This window comes from Nerophis ophidion, linkage group LG08 (assembly GCF_033978795.1).
Source record: "Nerophis ophidion isolate RoL-2023_Sa linkage group LG08, RoL_Noph_v1.0, whole genome shotgun sequence".
In the NCBI taxonomy this organism is placed as follows: Eukaryota; Metazoa; Chordata; class Actinopteri; order Syngnathiformes; family Syngnathidae; genus Nerophis; species Nerophis ophidion.
In genome coordinates, this window is record NC_084618.1 from 48,277,913 (window position 1) to 48,293,523 (window position 15,611).

The window sequence follows — 15,611 nt, forward strand, 5'->3', positions numbered from 1 at the left end:
GCCAATACTCCTGTTGGGAGCATTTTTTTCCCTATCAAGACAAATGCATTTGTATTATATCAGCTATACATTACAAATCATCGGTGTGGGCATCACGTCTCCCACTGGGCCAGTAAAGAAAGCAAATTATATACAGTTTGGTGCCTGGAATTCTGTCTGAAGTATTTCATGTTTTTTTATGCTTGTGTAGACATGCACATTGGCATCATCCCATGCAGCATCCAGATGGTTTCTCTACTGTACAAAAACCGTTGTGATATGTGTGTTTTTTATCAATATGACCATTTAAAAATGCATGTCTGTGCTTCCATAGCAACCAGGGCGTAGGTATTGAAAGCACATGGCTATTATTGGAGCCATAGGAACAACAAATGAGGAAAAAATGCATAAACTGACCATGATATAAGCCGTGGTGGTTGTTATTTTACATCTCAAGTTTCAAACACAGTGATATGAAAAAGAAAGACGACAGTTTTATATTGTCACATCCTGTACTGCCTCTCACTTAAAATGAGATCCTGGCTTTGAAAAGAAGTATTGCAGACTGAGAGCGAAGCTACAAATCTGAGGCAGAACATCCTTTGATGTAACAGACATGGCAGTAAATCAGCAGGGCTTTGGCTGAAGCTCCGCATATGCATCAAACAAAGTCCATGTGGTCAGCTCAGTGACGAAAGGCGTACTCACACTAGGCAATTTGTGTCGTGCTGAGTTTGGGCATGATTCTCTCTCCCTCAGCTGGCGCTTGCTTACACTGAACATACGTACTTCAGACAGTTTTCTTGTCCTGTCAATTATATTCTATTACTGCAATTTTCCCAACTTTGGTGTCTTACTTTCTAGTGGTTTTGGATCAATTATTTTGTCCTGTTACTTGGGATATGTCATGACGAGGAATGTAACGATATCAAAATCTCACGGTACAATATCATCACAGTATTAAAATGGAACTGCACTTTTTGGGGGAATTTTGCCTTTTGTTCACATGATGTAAGAGAAGAAAACATTTTTTTTCCTTTTTTATGCATTTAAACAAGTACATAAATGCCATCAAATGTCTGCTTACAACGGAGCCTCTGGCAGTCGCTCTATTTTTCCTTTAAAGCACTAAAAACTTCCAAACACCTCTGTCAATGTTTTAAATACACGCCGTAAGTATACTGTATATATAATGTAGTAACAGGCACATTTACAGTATAATAACATGAAATATTTATGTATTTTGACCATTTTAAGCATTAATTTCAAAAACTTATCACAACGTTCGCTTTTTCCTTCAACAACATCACTGATTATTACTCAGTGTATACTTCATGAGAGCCAACAAACATAACAAAACAATGTATGCTGTCATTATGATGCTGACTAATGGGATATTGTTATATTCCTTGTTAAAAGAAGAATGACTTATAATCCCAGCAAGAAAAAAAAGGTCTTTTTGTGTCTTCTACTAAATATCCGGTTCTAAATTGACTGTTAAACTGTAGTACTTATTGTGTTTGTTTTCTATTTCAATTATTGATATTATTACCATTATTTTCTCAACGATACATTTTTATTACTTGTTAATGTATTGTTTGTATTATTTGTATTTTACTTTACATGTATTTAATCATATGTTTATACTATTTTTTAGATTGGGTTAATTTTAGTAATTCTCCAGTGTGGATGCATCAAAGGTGGGGTTTTTCCTCAAATTCTCAGTGCCATGCCATGTTTTGTTTTTATTTTGTTATTGTCAACAGTGTGTGTGTACTGTGTGTGTGTGTTTTCTTTTCTTATTTTTTGTGTAGAGCACCTTGTGTTTGCTACTTGCCTGTGTACAAACCCCGTTTCCATATGAGTTGGGAAATTGGGTTGGATGTAAATATAAACGGAATACAATGATTTGCAAATCATTTTCAACCCATATTCAGTTGAATATGGGTTGTCTACAAAGACAACATATTTGATGTTCAAACGGATAAACATGTTTATTTTTGCAAATAATCATTAACTTTAGAATTTGATGCCAGCAACACGTGACAAAGAAGTTGGGAAAGGTGGCAATAAATACTGATTAAGTTGAGGAATGCTCATCAAACACTTATATGGAACATCCCACAGGTGTGCAGGCTAATTGGGAACAGGTGGGTGCCATGATTGGGTATAAAAGCAGCTTCCATGAAATGTTAAGTAATACACAAACAAGGATGGGGTGAGAGTCACCAATTTGTAAGCAAATTGTCGAACAGTTTTAGAACAACATTTCTCAACGAGCTATTGCAAGGAATTTAGGGATTTTACCATCTACGATCTGTACAATCATCAAAAGGTTCAGAGAATCTGGAGAAATCACTGCACGTAAGCGATGATATTACGGACCTTTGATCCCACAGGGGGTACTGCATCAAAAACAGACATCAGTGTGTAATGGATACCACCACAAGGGCTCAGGAACACTTCATAAAACCACTGTCAGCAACTACAGTTGGTTGCTACATCTGCAAGTGCAAATTTAAAACTCTGTTATGCAAGACAAAACCCATTTATCAACAACACCAAGGAACGCCGCTGGCTTTGCTGGGCCCGAGCTCATCTAAGATGGACTGATGCAATGTGGAAAAGTGTTCTGTGGTCTGACGAGTCCACATTTCAAAGTATATTTGGAAACTGTGGGCGTGGTGTCCCCTGGAACAAAAAGCAAAATAACCATCCGGATTGTTATAGGTGCAAAGTTCAAAAGCCAGCACCTGTGATGGTATGGGGGTGTATTAGTGCGCAAGGCATGGGAAACTTACACATCTGTGAAGGCACCATTAATGCTGAATGGTCCAGACAGGTTTTGGAGCAACATATGTTGTCATCCAAGCAACGTTATCATGGACGCCCCTGCTTATTTCAGCAAGACAATGCCAAGCCATGAGTTACAACAGCGTGGTTTCGTAGTGAAAGAGTGTGGGTTTGGCACATTTTTAAGCGTAAACTACGACAGCGGAGATCCTGGAGTGTTGAACGACTAAAGTTTTACATGAAACACAAATGAGAAAGAATTCCACTTTCAAAGCTTCAACAAGTAGTTTTCTCAGTTTCCAAACGTTTATTGAGTGTTTTTAAAAGAAAAGGTGATGTAACACAGTGGTGAACATACCCTTTCCCAACTACTTTGGCACATGTTGCAGCCATGAAATTCTAAGTTAATTATTATTTGCAATAAAGTTTGAGTATGAACATCAAATATCTTGTCTTTGTAGTGTATTCAACTGAATATGGGTTGAAAAGGATGTGCAAATCATTGTATTCCGTTTATATTTACATCTAACACAATTTCCCAACTCCTATGGAAATGGGGTTTATATTAAAAGTGCTAAATAAATAAAGTTTGATTGATTGATTAACCAAAGGTGACCGACTTTATTAACCAAAGTTGACCAACTCATTGGATTAAGTCCTGATCCTTCCACTGTCCAGGTGAGGGACAATATTTATAAACTTTCACAAGCTCCAAGGCAAGTGAGCAGTTCACCAGCTGATAATGTCAAGATCGCAGCATCAATCTTTTCAGCTCTCTGTGACAATGCGCTGCTAAAAATAGTTTGTCTGGGTTTGCGCTTATAATAACAATATCACAAATACTTGGTTAAAATTCAGGTCACGACATGTAAAAGGTGTATTGTTGACGCTTTTTGGATGATTTTTAGAGAGTTTTATTGGTGGAAAAGAGGACCTTCCATTAGCTCCATTGAAAACAATCTTTTATTTACATGTATTTACAAGTTAGAATGCATAAAAAAATACATCCGTCTTCTTGTATCTCATAATGATTGTGATCGATTGGCAACATTTTTAAGAAGTGCAGTTCCCCTTTTAGACCATGGCACAATATTAATGTATTCATAGAGAACAATGTGTACACAAGTCAATTCAAAGTGCTTTACAGAAAATTCAAAGAAAGCAAAAATAAAAATATACAATTATAATCCATCCATTTTCTACTGCTTGTCCCTTTTGGGGTCGCGGTGGGTCTTAAATAATTAAAATCAATCAAATACTGTAAATGAAATACTTTCAGTTGTTATATGCACAATTCAATAAAAGTGTTTGCAGATTGGATTTGAACATTGCCATCTTTGAGGCCCGCCCGACATCATCCGGAAGACTTCCAGATTTTAGGAGCATAAAACTGAAACACGGTTTCACCATGTTTGGTCCTGACTGTGGCCATAGTGTGTAAAATGAAGTGGCTGGAATGTGTATGGTAAACATACCTCTTGTAGTTAAACTCAAACATAATGCTCAAATGTTTTAATTATAGTATTACTAAAACAAGTATACAGAATTGTGCAGAAACATCCACTGTCTATTTTTTTTTTACCTTCAGAGAAGCTGTGTCCTTTTAAATCAGTTTTGAAAATGCAGTTTCTCGGAAAAGTGAAGTCACATTTTAATTTATTAATCATGTAAATACCTCGTGTTTATCTTAACTTGCTTCATCTTTTCTGAGTGACGGTGCAGTCCTGGGTTCAAATCCAGGTTCGGGATCTTTCTGTGTGGAGTTTGCATGTTCTCCCCGTGAATGCGTGGGTTCCCTCCGGGTACTCCGGCTTCCTCCCACTTCCAAAGACATGCACCTGGGGATAGGTTGATTGGCAACACTAAATTGACCCTAGTGTGTGAATGTGAGTGTGAATGTTGTCTGTCTATTTGTGTTGGCCCTGCGATGAGGTGGTGACTTGTCCAGGGTGTACCCCGGCTTCCGCCCGATTGTAGCTGAGATAGGCGCCAGCACCCCTCGCGACCCCAAAAGGGAATAAGCGGTAGAAAATGGATGGATGGAAGGTAGCTTATCAAGTAGTTTGGTGTGCAGCCGAAGCTTTTGGTGCGCCATGAGCGAGTCTGTTTTGGCTTGGAACGCTTTATTACTGTTAGCAACATTTCTTAAAAAGTTTTTTGTTTTAATAAAATGTCAGTAAAAATACGATCTAAGTAAAATTGATTAAATGCTCACCTCAGCCGCGAGTACTCGCAGTCCCTCTTGCCTAAACGCTGCACTGTGTTTCAGGACAGGGAGACTATCAGAAGCGCCGAAACATGCTCGCTCGTTAGCAAACAATTTAGCTCGCTTACTTGTTGTCCCTTCAGTTGACGACTGTCTACTTCACTCTTAATTATATGTGGATGATTAGAATCTGAACACTGTTAGTTCCAAACCAGTTGTAGTTCTAGAGTATTTATTTGTTTTTGATGTGACGGATTAGGGACAAACGGTAGAAAATGGATGGATGGATGGATGTAAACAGAGGTCACAACACGAGGAAGTGTATGACCTGAGTAAGCGTGGCTACAGGATAAAGTTGCTAAATGGGAAACATTTTCTAAGTTCTTTGCATGCTTGTTATAGAATTTCACATTACATTTTCAGTTATACTACAGTTTGTAAATGAACTACGTCAAAACACCAAAAGGTATCTTGTACATTAGATGGGACATTGATAGATGGATGGATAGATAGACAGATAGATAGATAGATAGTTAGTACTTTATTGATTCCTTCAAGAGAGTTCCTTCAGGAAAATTAAAATTCCAGCAGCAGTGTGCGGAATTTAAATCGAATTCAAAAAGTAATTAAAAAGTAAATAATGGCGGTATAAATGGAAATACAATTAAAAAATATTACGATAAGAATAAAAATAAAAAGCAACTATAAGAATAACAATACAAAAGTAAAAATAAGAATATAACAATAGAAACTAGGCAGTAGTGACCATGTTATGAAAATGTATTGCATTGTTTTTGTTGCAGTTTATTTCAGTATTGTTATTGTCATCCTAGTACCACCCCTCCTTCCAGAAAGGAGTTGTACAGTCTGTTGGCGTGTGGGACAAAGGAGTTTTTTAGTCTATTAGTCCTGCACTTGCGATGAAACAGTCATCAAAGTGTCTAAAAGACACCCAAAAGAAGTTGGCAGATGAGAATAAATCTAAAGGTAAAATATTGTGTGGAAATGAAATCCTGATTTTCAAAATGTTCTTCTGGGGTTTGCATGGCAGAAGTGCTGCCATGTTCCTCTTTTTTTCCCTCAATGTTCCTCTATTTTTCTCAAAGTGTGCTCACATACCTAGTTTATGCAACCTCACTTCCAGCCGGTAGTTTGGCCCTGTTTCAACTATTTTTGGAATGCCTTAAAAACCTTAAAGGCATTCCTTAAACTTTTTCCAAGTTGTGTTGGTATCAACAGCACATTTATCTGCCCTCTTTGTGACGCTCTTTCTCTGTCTCTTTCTGTCCCCATCTTCAGATTAATTGTGTGACTTTCCCTCTGCCTGCCTCCATGCCAGAACAGCAGCTGCTTAAGCCAAATGAATGGAGTTACTGTGACTACTTTTGGGTGAGTGTACTATCATATTTTGGATCATAGAAAGGTGTGACTTGTAAATGATGCAGATTGGAGGTTTTTCTGAAGCAAATCACCATGGTTGTTTGGTTGGTTGAACAATTTGTGAGGCAAAAACTCTAAATACATAACAAAATGCTCTTGCAGTAATAGATTTTACGTACATTTTTAATGCCTTAATATTATGTAAAACTCACTCTCTAATTTCAAGTGAGATAAGTATTAAGTGTTTGTAATATTTAAATCCAGGAAGAAACTATTACACATTGCAAGCCGTAGTATGCTTCACATTTTGAATAACTTAACAGTTGACCCGCGGGTCAAGCGGCAGTTTGTGGAGGACTGGACCCTGCAGGCGTCATCGGTAGAATTGGCAAATTTACATCCGATAAAGATCAGCTCATGCAAAATAGATCCATAGATCAAACACAAATATCAGGTACTCCTTTAAGGTAGGAATAAAATTATGGTGCCTGGATGTAACCAAAAATCATGCACTGCGGAACAATTACCTAACTGTAATGGATAAAACTGGAGGGGAACATGTGGCATGGAAGACTTTATCCTGCAGCACCTGCTGTGCTTTGGAACAACATTAATTGGGAGGGTGTGTCTTGTTGCTCCACCCCGGAAATTAAACTAATATGAATAACTCATTTGTATTTAGCATTTTTTTTATAATGAATCATTTACTTTTATTAGATTAAATTGTTTAAACAATTTCTGAATACAATTTACATTGTTTATTAATTTTGTGAATATACAGTCGTGGTCAAAAGTTTACATACACTTGTAAAGAACATAATGTCATGGCTGTCTTGAGTTTCCAATAAAAATGATAGAGTGAGGGGAGCACACACTTGTTAGTCACAAAAACATTCATGAAGTTTTTTTTTTTTATGAATTTATTATGGGTCTACTGAAAATGTAACCACACCTGCTGGGTCAAAAGTATACATACAGCAAAGTTAATATTTGGTTACATGTCTCTTAGCTAGTTTCACTGCAAATTTGGTAGCCATCCACAAGCTTCAAGCAAGTTCAGCTAAATTTGTTGTTTTTTCTGACATGGACTTGTTTTTTCAGCATTGTCCACATGTTTAAGTCAGGACTTTGGGAAGGCCATTCTAAAACCTTAATTCTAGCATGATTTAGCTATTCCTAACCACTTTTGGAGGTAATCCCCCTTTTTCTTTGTCCCATTTAGTCTCTGTAAAGCACCACTTCCATTGGCAGCAAAACAGGCCCAAAGCATTATACTACCACCATCATGCTTGACGGTAGGAGGGTGTTCTTGGAATTTGTCCTCCAAACATATTGCTGGGTATTGTGGCCAAACAGCTTAATTTCTGTTTCATCTGACCACAGAACTTTCCTCCAGAAAGTCTTATCTTTGTCCATGTGATGTCAGATGAAACAAAAATTGAGCTGTTTGGCCACAATACCCAGCAATAAGAGTTGTAGAAATTATTGGTGTTTACTAGTGTATGTAAACTTTTGACCACAACTGTAAATGTACATTTACAAAATGAAAACATCCATTTAATGGCTAACTGCATACTTTGAAAAACGTTTCAACACCCTTAATTATGAGTGATAAGCTTGGTTAGTTAATATTCAATGTTCATGGAGCCCTGACACTCTGAGAATCAGTGTCTTTTGTGAAATATACCAAATAGCCTGGCAGGATAATAGATTGCATCCCCATTGCGAGACAGCACATTCCAGGTGGCCTCTGCTTCTCTGTGTTTGGAAGTTCCCTGCAGTGTAATCTCTTCCACGTGTTACGTGTTGTGCAAACATTCTGCAGCCATGAGCATAGAGATAACGCAGTGGAGTAAACTAAGACAAAATATCTATTATCCCCGCTTCAAAAAATACATTGCTACAGACTGCATAGGTATGTTCTTAACATTAACTGACACTTATGTGTAATGTTGAATAGATGTTCTGCATTCGGAAGTTAAAATTAATTTTAAGTTTCAGTAACTTAATAACAATCTTTTGACCCATTTTGACTAAATTTCAAGTTCCCTTTCTATCCCACTTTACTTGCCTGGATTACACCAGAGACACAATTAAAGTACATTTTCAAGTGAGTATCGTCTCATTATGGAATACATTATGCAGACTGCAGGTAGACTAAAGAAGCATCTTTTCTATGCTGGATTTATGTTAAATGACACATGAAATTATATTTCTATGAGTAAGTTGCACAACGACATGAAGCTAAAAATAAGCAATGTAATGCAATTTGGGCTGTCTGTGACTAAGGATTAGTTAAGGTTTGCCCATCTTCGACAATCAGTATAATCAATGTTTTTGTTTTAAAGAGAAATAAAACAGATGATATGCAGTAGTGTATACTGACTGGTCACTAGGTGTCCGTAACATCACATGGAAGTGCTCTATTAAATAATCATGAGTATTCCAATGTAAAGGTACAATAAGTATAAAAGGAAGACAGTCTTTCATTAAAATGAAAAAAATAAAGATATCATTTGTGACTTTTTCCACTTCAAAAAAAGGCTAAACCACAGTCTGCGAGGTTCTTGGATCATGGCGCGCAGCACCCAGAACACATCATACTTGACCAAAGAGAAGAGGTTATAGTCGTTACAACATTTCTGTAAGAGAGCTACACCCCCGGGGCGAGGCGGTGCGTCCAGTGTCCAGCAAGTCCTATGGGAGCGCGATGGCACCGTGAGCACCGTGTGTTCGCAGCCTGTCCTGACTTGGGATGCAACGATTATAGATTTTGACTGCACAACTATAGTTTGTGTAATATTCACAGATTCACGATAATCACAATTATTTATGCATTAATTAATTTCACAACAAAACATGTCTACAATCACATATTCTTTGGAGATTTTTGCGTCATTTATTACTGTCGGAAATATGTTTTCAAATAATAACATCATAATAACTTAAAAAAAAATAATAAATACAAACACAAATATTATTATCAATACATGAATCCATTACTAATTGTAATATTGATTTAAGACTAAGATTAACTTTCCCACAATATAACATTGTGGGAAATTAATTCAAATGTTATTGTCATCAACTGTCATCCATGCTCTTTTATTCATTTTTAATCCTCTTTTTTATGAGGTGGTAGTAGTACATGGAATGCACATCATTAGATCCCTTGGTATAGTGTTGCAAATGACATAATTTAACTCAGTTATGTCTTACCTTTACTTTGGTATATAAAACTCAGTGGTGATCCCGCAAAAGCTGCCCCATATTGGACCCTTTAGCCGCAACTTGCTTTTGGCAGGTTTGGCAAATAGTTGAGCTGTCATCTTCAATGATTCTGTAGTCATTTTTTTAAGACCCAACATGTTCTCACACTGCCAACTTCAGCTTTATTTTGGGTGGAAAAATTCACTACTTTGTCCTGCTGCCATTTTTTAGCTAATATAGCATGCTTGTGTGTTTCTCTATATTCGCATGTGCAGGAAAGGCTCCCAAGATTTTTTCTTTACCAAGGCAAAGATGGGGAGCTTGATCAATTTGTGGTGGTGGTGGGGGGAAGAGAATAATATTTTTTTTTGAATTAATTTCCCTTTTTTTTTTTTTTTTTGAGAAATCAGTTATGTTACACAGCACACGCATACTCGATATAGAAGTAGTCAAAACTGATTTTGACAAAGAATATTCAACAAAATAGATAAGCCAAACCCAAGCAACAATGACAACAATGTTTCAGGTGCAAAGGTGATAGTTACAGCAACGGAGATCTCCCGCCCTCCCGTAGGAACCATGCTAACTAACAATAGAAAAAACAGGGCAGCAACATCGCCAATAGGAGGCAGACAACAAACAGAGACGCAACAGTACCTCCCCTCGGACGCCATCTGGCGGCTTACCAGGCTTACCCCAAAAACGTTGATAGAAATCGGTGAGGAGCAAATGATCGAGGAGGAGAGAGCGAGTTACTCAGAACCGATCCTTGGGAGAAAACATCTCCCAGTCCACCAGGTACTGAAAAACCCTGCCCTTTCTTCTCACGTCCATAAAATCCTTGATGGTAAATGGCCGAATGGCCATCAATCAACCTTGAAGGAGGAAGAGGCGTGTCTGAAGGGCTCAGGCTGCAGGATGTAACTGAAATGAGAAGAGAGACATGGAACACCGTTTGGATCTTGAGAGAATCAGGCAGTTGGAGCTGAACTGCAGTAGGACAGATAATACGGGTCACCGGGAATGGACCGATTAACCTGGGCTGCAGCTTCTGTGAGACAGATTGGAGAGGTAATTGTAAGTGAGTGTGGGTCGTTGGTGAGGATAGGCCAGTCTCTGTTTGCGTTCAGACGTGTAAGACAGACTTGTTGCGCAAAGCCAGGCAAGCGCGGCAAAGATGGTCAGTCACGGACGGCACGGTAGACTGTGCCTCCAATGATCGGAACGTGGGTGGCTGAAACTCATGAGTAGCATGAAAAGGTGACAGTCCACTGGTAGAGCTGACAGGTGTGTTGTGACCATACACAATCCAAGGTAAGTTGAAGGACCAGGAGGCTGGCTTTTGGTGGCAAATGCACTGACTGGTCGCGTCCACATACTAATTTGCTAGCTCCGTCTGACCGTCAGTCTGTGGATGGTACCCAGAGAACAAGCAGGCAGATGCTCGCAGGGCCTTATAGAACTGCTTTCAGGTTGCGGAGGTGTACTATAGATCCCTGTCAGAACCCACCTCAGTAGGGATGTCATGAAGCTGCAACACCAGGTTGTCGGACGTCTCCAAGGCAAAGGCAACAAAGTCCATTCTGGAGAACAAATTTACCAAGGTGAGAATAACCGAGTTACTATTAGATGAAGGCAGTCCACATGAGACCAAGGCCGTGAGGAAATGGGAAGAAGTTGTAGGAGATCCGCAGGGGCCTGATTGAATGACATTTTGCGGGCACAGACGAGGCAAGCAGTGACAAATTCCTTGACATCAGTGCGCATGGTTTGCCACCAAAACCTTTGTGCCATCAGAAAAAGAGATTGGTTAATCCCAAAATGATGTGCCACTTTGCAGCTGTGGACCCAGGATAACGCCTTGGTTTATAGTCACCTACTAAGAAACAGTTGACCCACGGGTCAAGCGGCAGTAACAGGTGTGTTTTTGAGTGCAAACAAAAACTTCCAACAAGGGCTAAGCTGCAAAAACCTAGCGGGATGACTCACACAGGAGCTTGGAGTAGGCAATGCACTGGCGAACAGACACTGCGGTGGAAAGATCCTGCGACAACAGGTGTGAATGATCACTAAATAGGATGCATTGATTACAAACAGCTGTGCTCAGTTGCTCCTGCATTTCCCTGGGAACTGTGGCAACTGAAAACAGAAAAAACAGGGGAGCAACATCACCATTAGGATGCATATTGAATGAAAACAGACAACCATGAATTGCCAATATTTTATCGGATTACAACACAATAACTTAAGAAATAATCAAAAGTACAATTTATTTGGCTGCCCTGTATTTTACAGTACAATGTGCCTTTGTATTGCTGCAACAAGAAGTGCAAACAGCTCAAAAATTACTAATGATCTATTGCTAACGATGGATTCTGATGCGTCATCTATGTTGCTGCTCCTCGATCTTAGCGCTGCTTTCGATACCGTCGATCATAATATTTTATTAGACTTAGCCCTGTCTTGGTTTAACTCTTATCTTACTGATAGGATGCAGTGTGTCTCCCATAACAATGTGACCTCAGACTACGTTAAGGTAACGTGTGGAGTTCCCCAGGGTTCGGTCCTTGGCCCTGCACTCTTCAGCATCTACATGCTGCCGCTAGGTGACATCATACGCAAATACGGTGTTAGCTTTCACTGTTATGCTGATGACACCCAACTCTACATGCCCCTAAAGCTGACCAACACGCCGGATTGTAGTCAGCTGGAGGCGTGTCTTAATGAAATTAAACAATGGATGTCCGCTAACTTTTTGCAACTTAATGCCAAAAAAAACGGAAATGCTGATTATCGGTCCTGCTAGACACCAACCTCTATTTAATAATACAACTTTAACATTTGACAACCAAATAATAAAACAAGGTTACTCTGTAAAAAATCTGGGTATTATCTTCGACCCAACTCTCTCCTTTGAGTCACACATTAAAAGCGTTACTAAAACGGCCTTCTTTCATCTCCGCAATATCGCTAAAATTCGCTCCATTTTGTCCACTAAAGACGCCGAGATCATTATCCATGCGTTTGTTACGTCTCGTCTCGATTACTGTAACGTATTATTTTCGGGTCTCCCCATGTCCAGCATTAAAAGATTACAGTTGGTACAAAATGCGGCTGCTAGACTTTTGACAAGAACAAGAAAGTTTGATCACATTACGCCTGTACTGGCTCACCTGCACTGGCTTCCTGTGCACTTAAGATGTGACTTTAAGGTTTTACTACTTACGTATAAAATACTACACGGTCTAGCTCCATCCTATCTTGCCGATTGTATTGTACCATATGTCCCGGCAAGAAATCTGCGTTCAAAGGACTCCGGCTTATTAGTGATTCCCAAAGCCCACAAAAAGTCTGCGGGCTATAGAGCGTTTTCCGTTCGGGCTCCAGTACTCTGGAATGCCCTCCCGGTAACAGTTCGAGATGCCACCTCAGTAGAAGCATTTAAGTCTCACCTTAATCCTCATTTGTATACTCTAGCCTTTAAATAGACTCCCTTTTTAGACCAGTTGATCTGCCGTTTCTTTTCTTTTTCTTCTATGTCCCACTCTCCCTTGTGGAGGGGGTCCGGTCCGATCCGGTGGCCATGTACTGCTTGCCTGTGTATCGACTGGGGACATCTCTGCGCTGCTGATCCGCCTCCGCTTGGGATGTTTTCCTGCTGGCTCCGCTGTGAACGGGACTCTCGCTGCTGTGTTGAATCCCCTTTGGACTGGACTCTCGCGACTGTGTTGGATCCATTGTGGATTGAACTTTCACAGTATCATGTTAGACCCGCTCGACATCCATTGCTTTCCTCCTCTCCAAGGTTCTCATAGTCATCATTGTCACCGACGTCCCACTGGGTCATTATTGTCACCGATGTCCCACTGGGTGTGAGTTTTCCTTGCCCTTATGTGGGCCTACCGAGGATGTCGTGGTGGTTTGTGCAGCCCTTTGAGACACTAGTGATTTAGGGCTATATAAGTAAACGATTGATTGATTGAATTTACAAATGATCGCTCTGGAGGGACGGGCCAAAAAAGTAGCATTCATGCTGTGATTAGGCAGCTAAAACATGGAGCTGTACATTTCAAAGGTGTTTGGAAAGATGGTCACAAAAAGCTGGACTCAGCCTGGTGATAGGCTTATCAAAGATGTACTCGCGGAGATGATTGGCTGCCATATATTTCTATCATATATGGATAATCCGCTGATGTCACCAATTGGACGGCACTTCACAAATGAGGCAAACTGCTTCTTTGGAAGAAGTATGAAGGAAGGCAAGATTGTTCTATAAATATCTCCGCAATTCCTTATTGATTTCATTCAAAAGTTTTCGGCCTTATGCAGGTAAGAAACGTTGGTTTTGCATAATAGGGCTGTACAATGTTGGGACTCGGGGCTGAACTGGAGGTAAAAAGATTTCTGATGGGGCTACAGCCCCTCCTAAAGTAAAGTTAAAGTACCAATGATTCTCACACACACACTAGGTGTGGCGAAATTTGTCCTCTGCATTTGACCCATCCCCATGATCACCCCCTGGGAGGTGAGGGGAGCAGTGGTCAGCAGCGGTAATCATTTGTCGTGATTTAACCCCCAATTCCAACCCCTGATGCAGAGTGCCAAGCTGGGAGGTAATGGGTCCCATTTTTATAGTCTTTGGTATGACTCGGCCGGGGTTTGAACTCCCAACCTACCGATTTCAGGACGGACACTCTAACCACTAGGCCACTGAGCCGGTACCTAGGCCACTGAGCCTCGGTGCAGTGCCATCCTTTAGGGCGTGCTCTTCTGGCATAACTTTGTTTTCGTTCCGTGCAGATTGCACCGAGAACATAACAGCATAATGTCTGTTTATAGGAGGGCTTCTCAAATATTTTCTGTTTTGCGCCTCCGAGGAATAGGAAAATATTTTGCGACACCCCCCCCCACTCTGCACCGTGACTATAAAGAGTATAATATGTCTATAAAACTGTTATTACTATACCTCTGAATAACATTGTAATCTTAATAACACTAAAGGAATCAACACACCGGTCTGGTACGGCAAAAAAAAAGCATGTTCCCGAGGTCACATGCGGCACCCCTGGTATCGCACTACGCCCCCCTGGGGGGCCTCCCCACTATTTGAGAAGGACTGGTTTATAGCAAGGGAGGATACTGAAAGACAGTATTGTGGAGCCATTTCCACTAAATAACTTTTAATCCCGGTTAATAGTAAAACCGTTTAATCGCTGCATCCCTAGTCCTCACTAGCATTAATCATATCCTCCATGTAGAAATAACCTTCCAACACACTATTAGGAAAATATTATTGTTCAGAGGAATATATTTTATATAATGAGAGATGTGAGAAAACACGGCAAGCTGTTTTTATAGACAAGTGATATCACATCACAAGGCAGCGGCCGCTTTTAGAAAGGCTGAAGAGATAACCAATTTATCTCTTACTCCCTGCAAAAAAATTGTCGTCACACACAAACCTTTTTCTAATATTTAAATAAGACATGATGAATACAATTAATTCAGAACTTATTAACCTGCCTCCTTCCCACAAAGGGGAGAAGTGTGAGTTAAATATCGGATGTGAGGTTAATGGTCGATTCAGACTCCTCCGAATCGAATTGTCAAAGACAGCCCTAAATGCAATAAAAAATGTATTACGTTAGTCGTACTTTCACTTTAGCACTGAGCCTTTTAAAATACAGTTAGTGGTTGTTTATGAAACAAAAATGAATGCACGAATACTGTCATTTTACTCCAAAGAGTGTCAGTTTGACCCATAGTTCACACAGAATGGGCTGTGGCTGCTAACCCTAAATCTGAAACCTCTAAAAAAATGGGTGTGCTGAAATATGCCGTGGTCAACCTATGCCATGCCTTCGACTAAGATTGCTTCTGTTCCTTCAACATGTGGGTTAGCCTTCCATCACATTTTTTAAGAAACCACTCTCACCACACAAGAAGCACTGCTAAATAGTTATGCAATATCTTCAAAGACAGATTGTTTTGTTTTGGTCTGATTAAAATGTTGCAAGTGTAACAGATGTTTGTATCATTACTG

The 15,611-nt window shown here is 39.8% G+C and overlaps 1 protein-coding gene across 10 annotated transcripts in view; it reads left to right on the forward strand.

Annotated features, from left to right (window-relative positions):
* Positions 1-15,611, forward strand: part of LOC133557865 (growth arrest-specific protein 7-like) — a 168,887-nt gene that overhangs the window by 110,510 nt on the left and 42,766 nt on the right. For 8 of the 10 annotated variants that reach the window (XM_061908743.1, XM_061908746.1, XM_061908741.1 and 5 more), the window contains one exon: positions 6,278-6,367. In XM_061908743.1, the coding sequence (XP_061764727.1) occupies positions 6,278-6,367 (90 nt within the window). Of the gene's footprint in view, positions 1-6,277; positions 6,368-7,580; positions 7,654-15,611 lie in introns of all 10 variants that reach the window. The other 2 variants (XM_061908748.1, XM_061908747.1) reach the window with 1 other exon arrangement.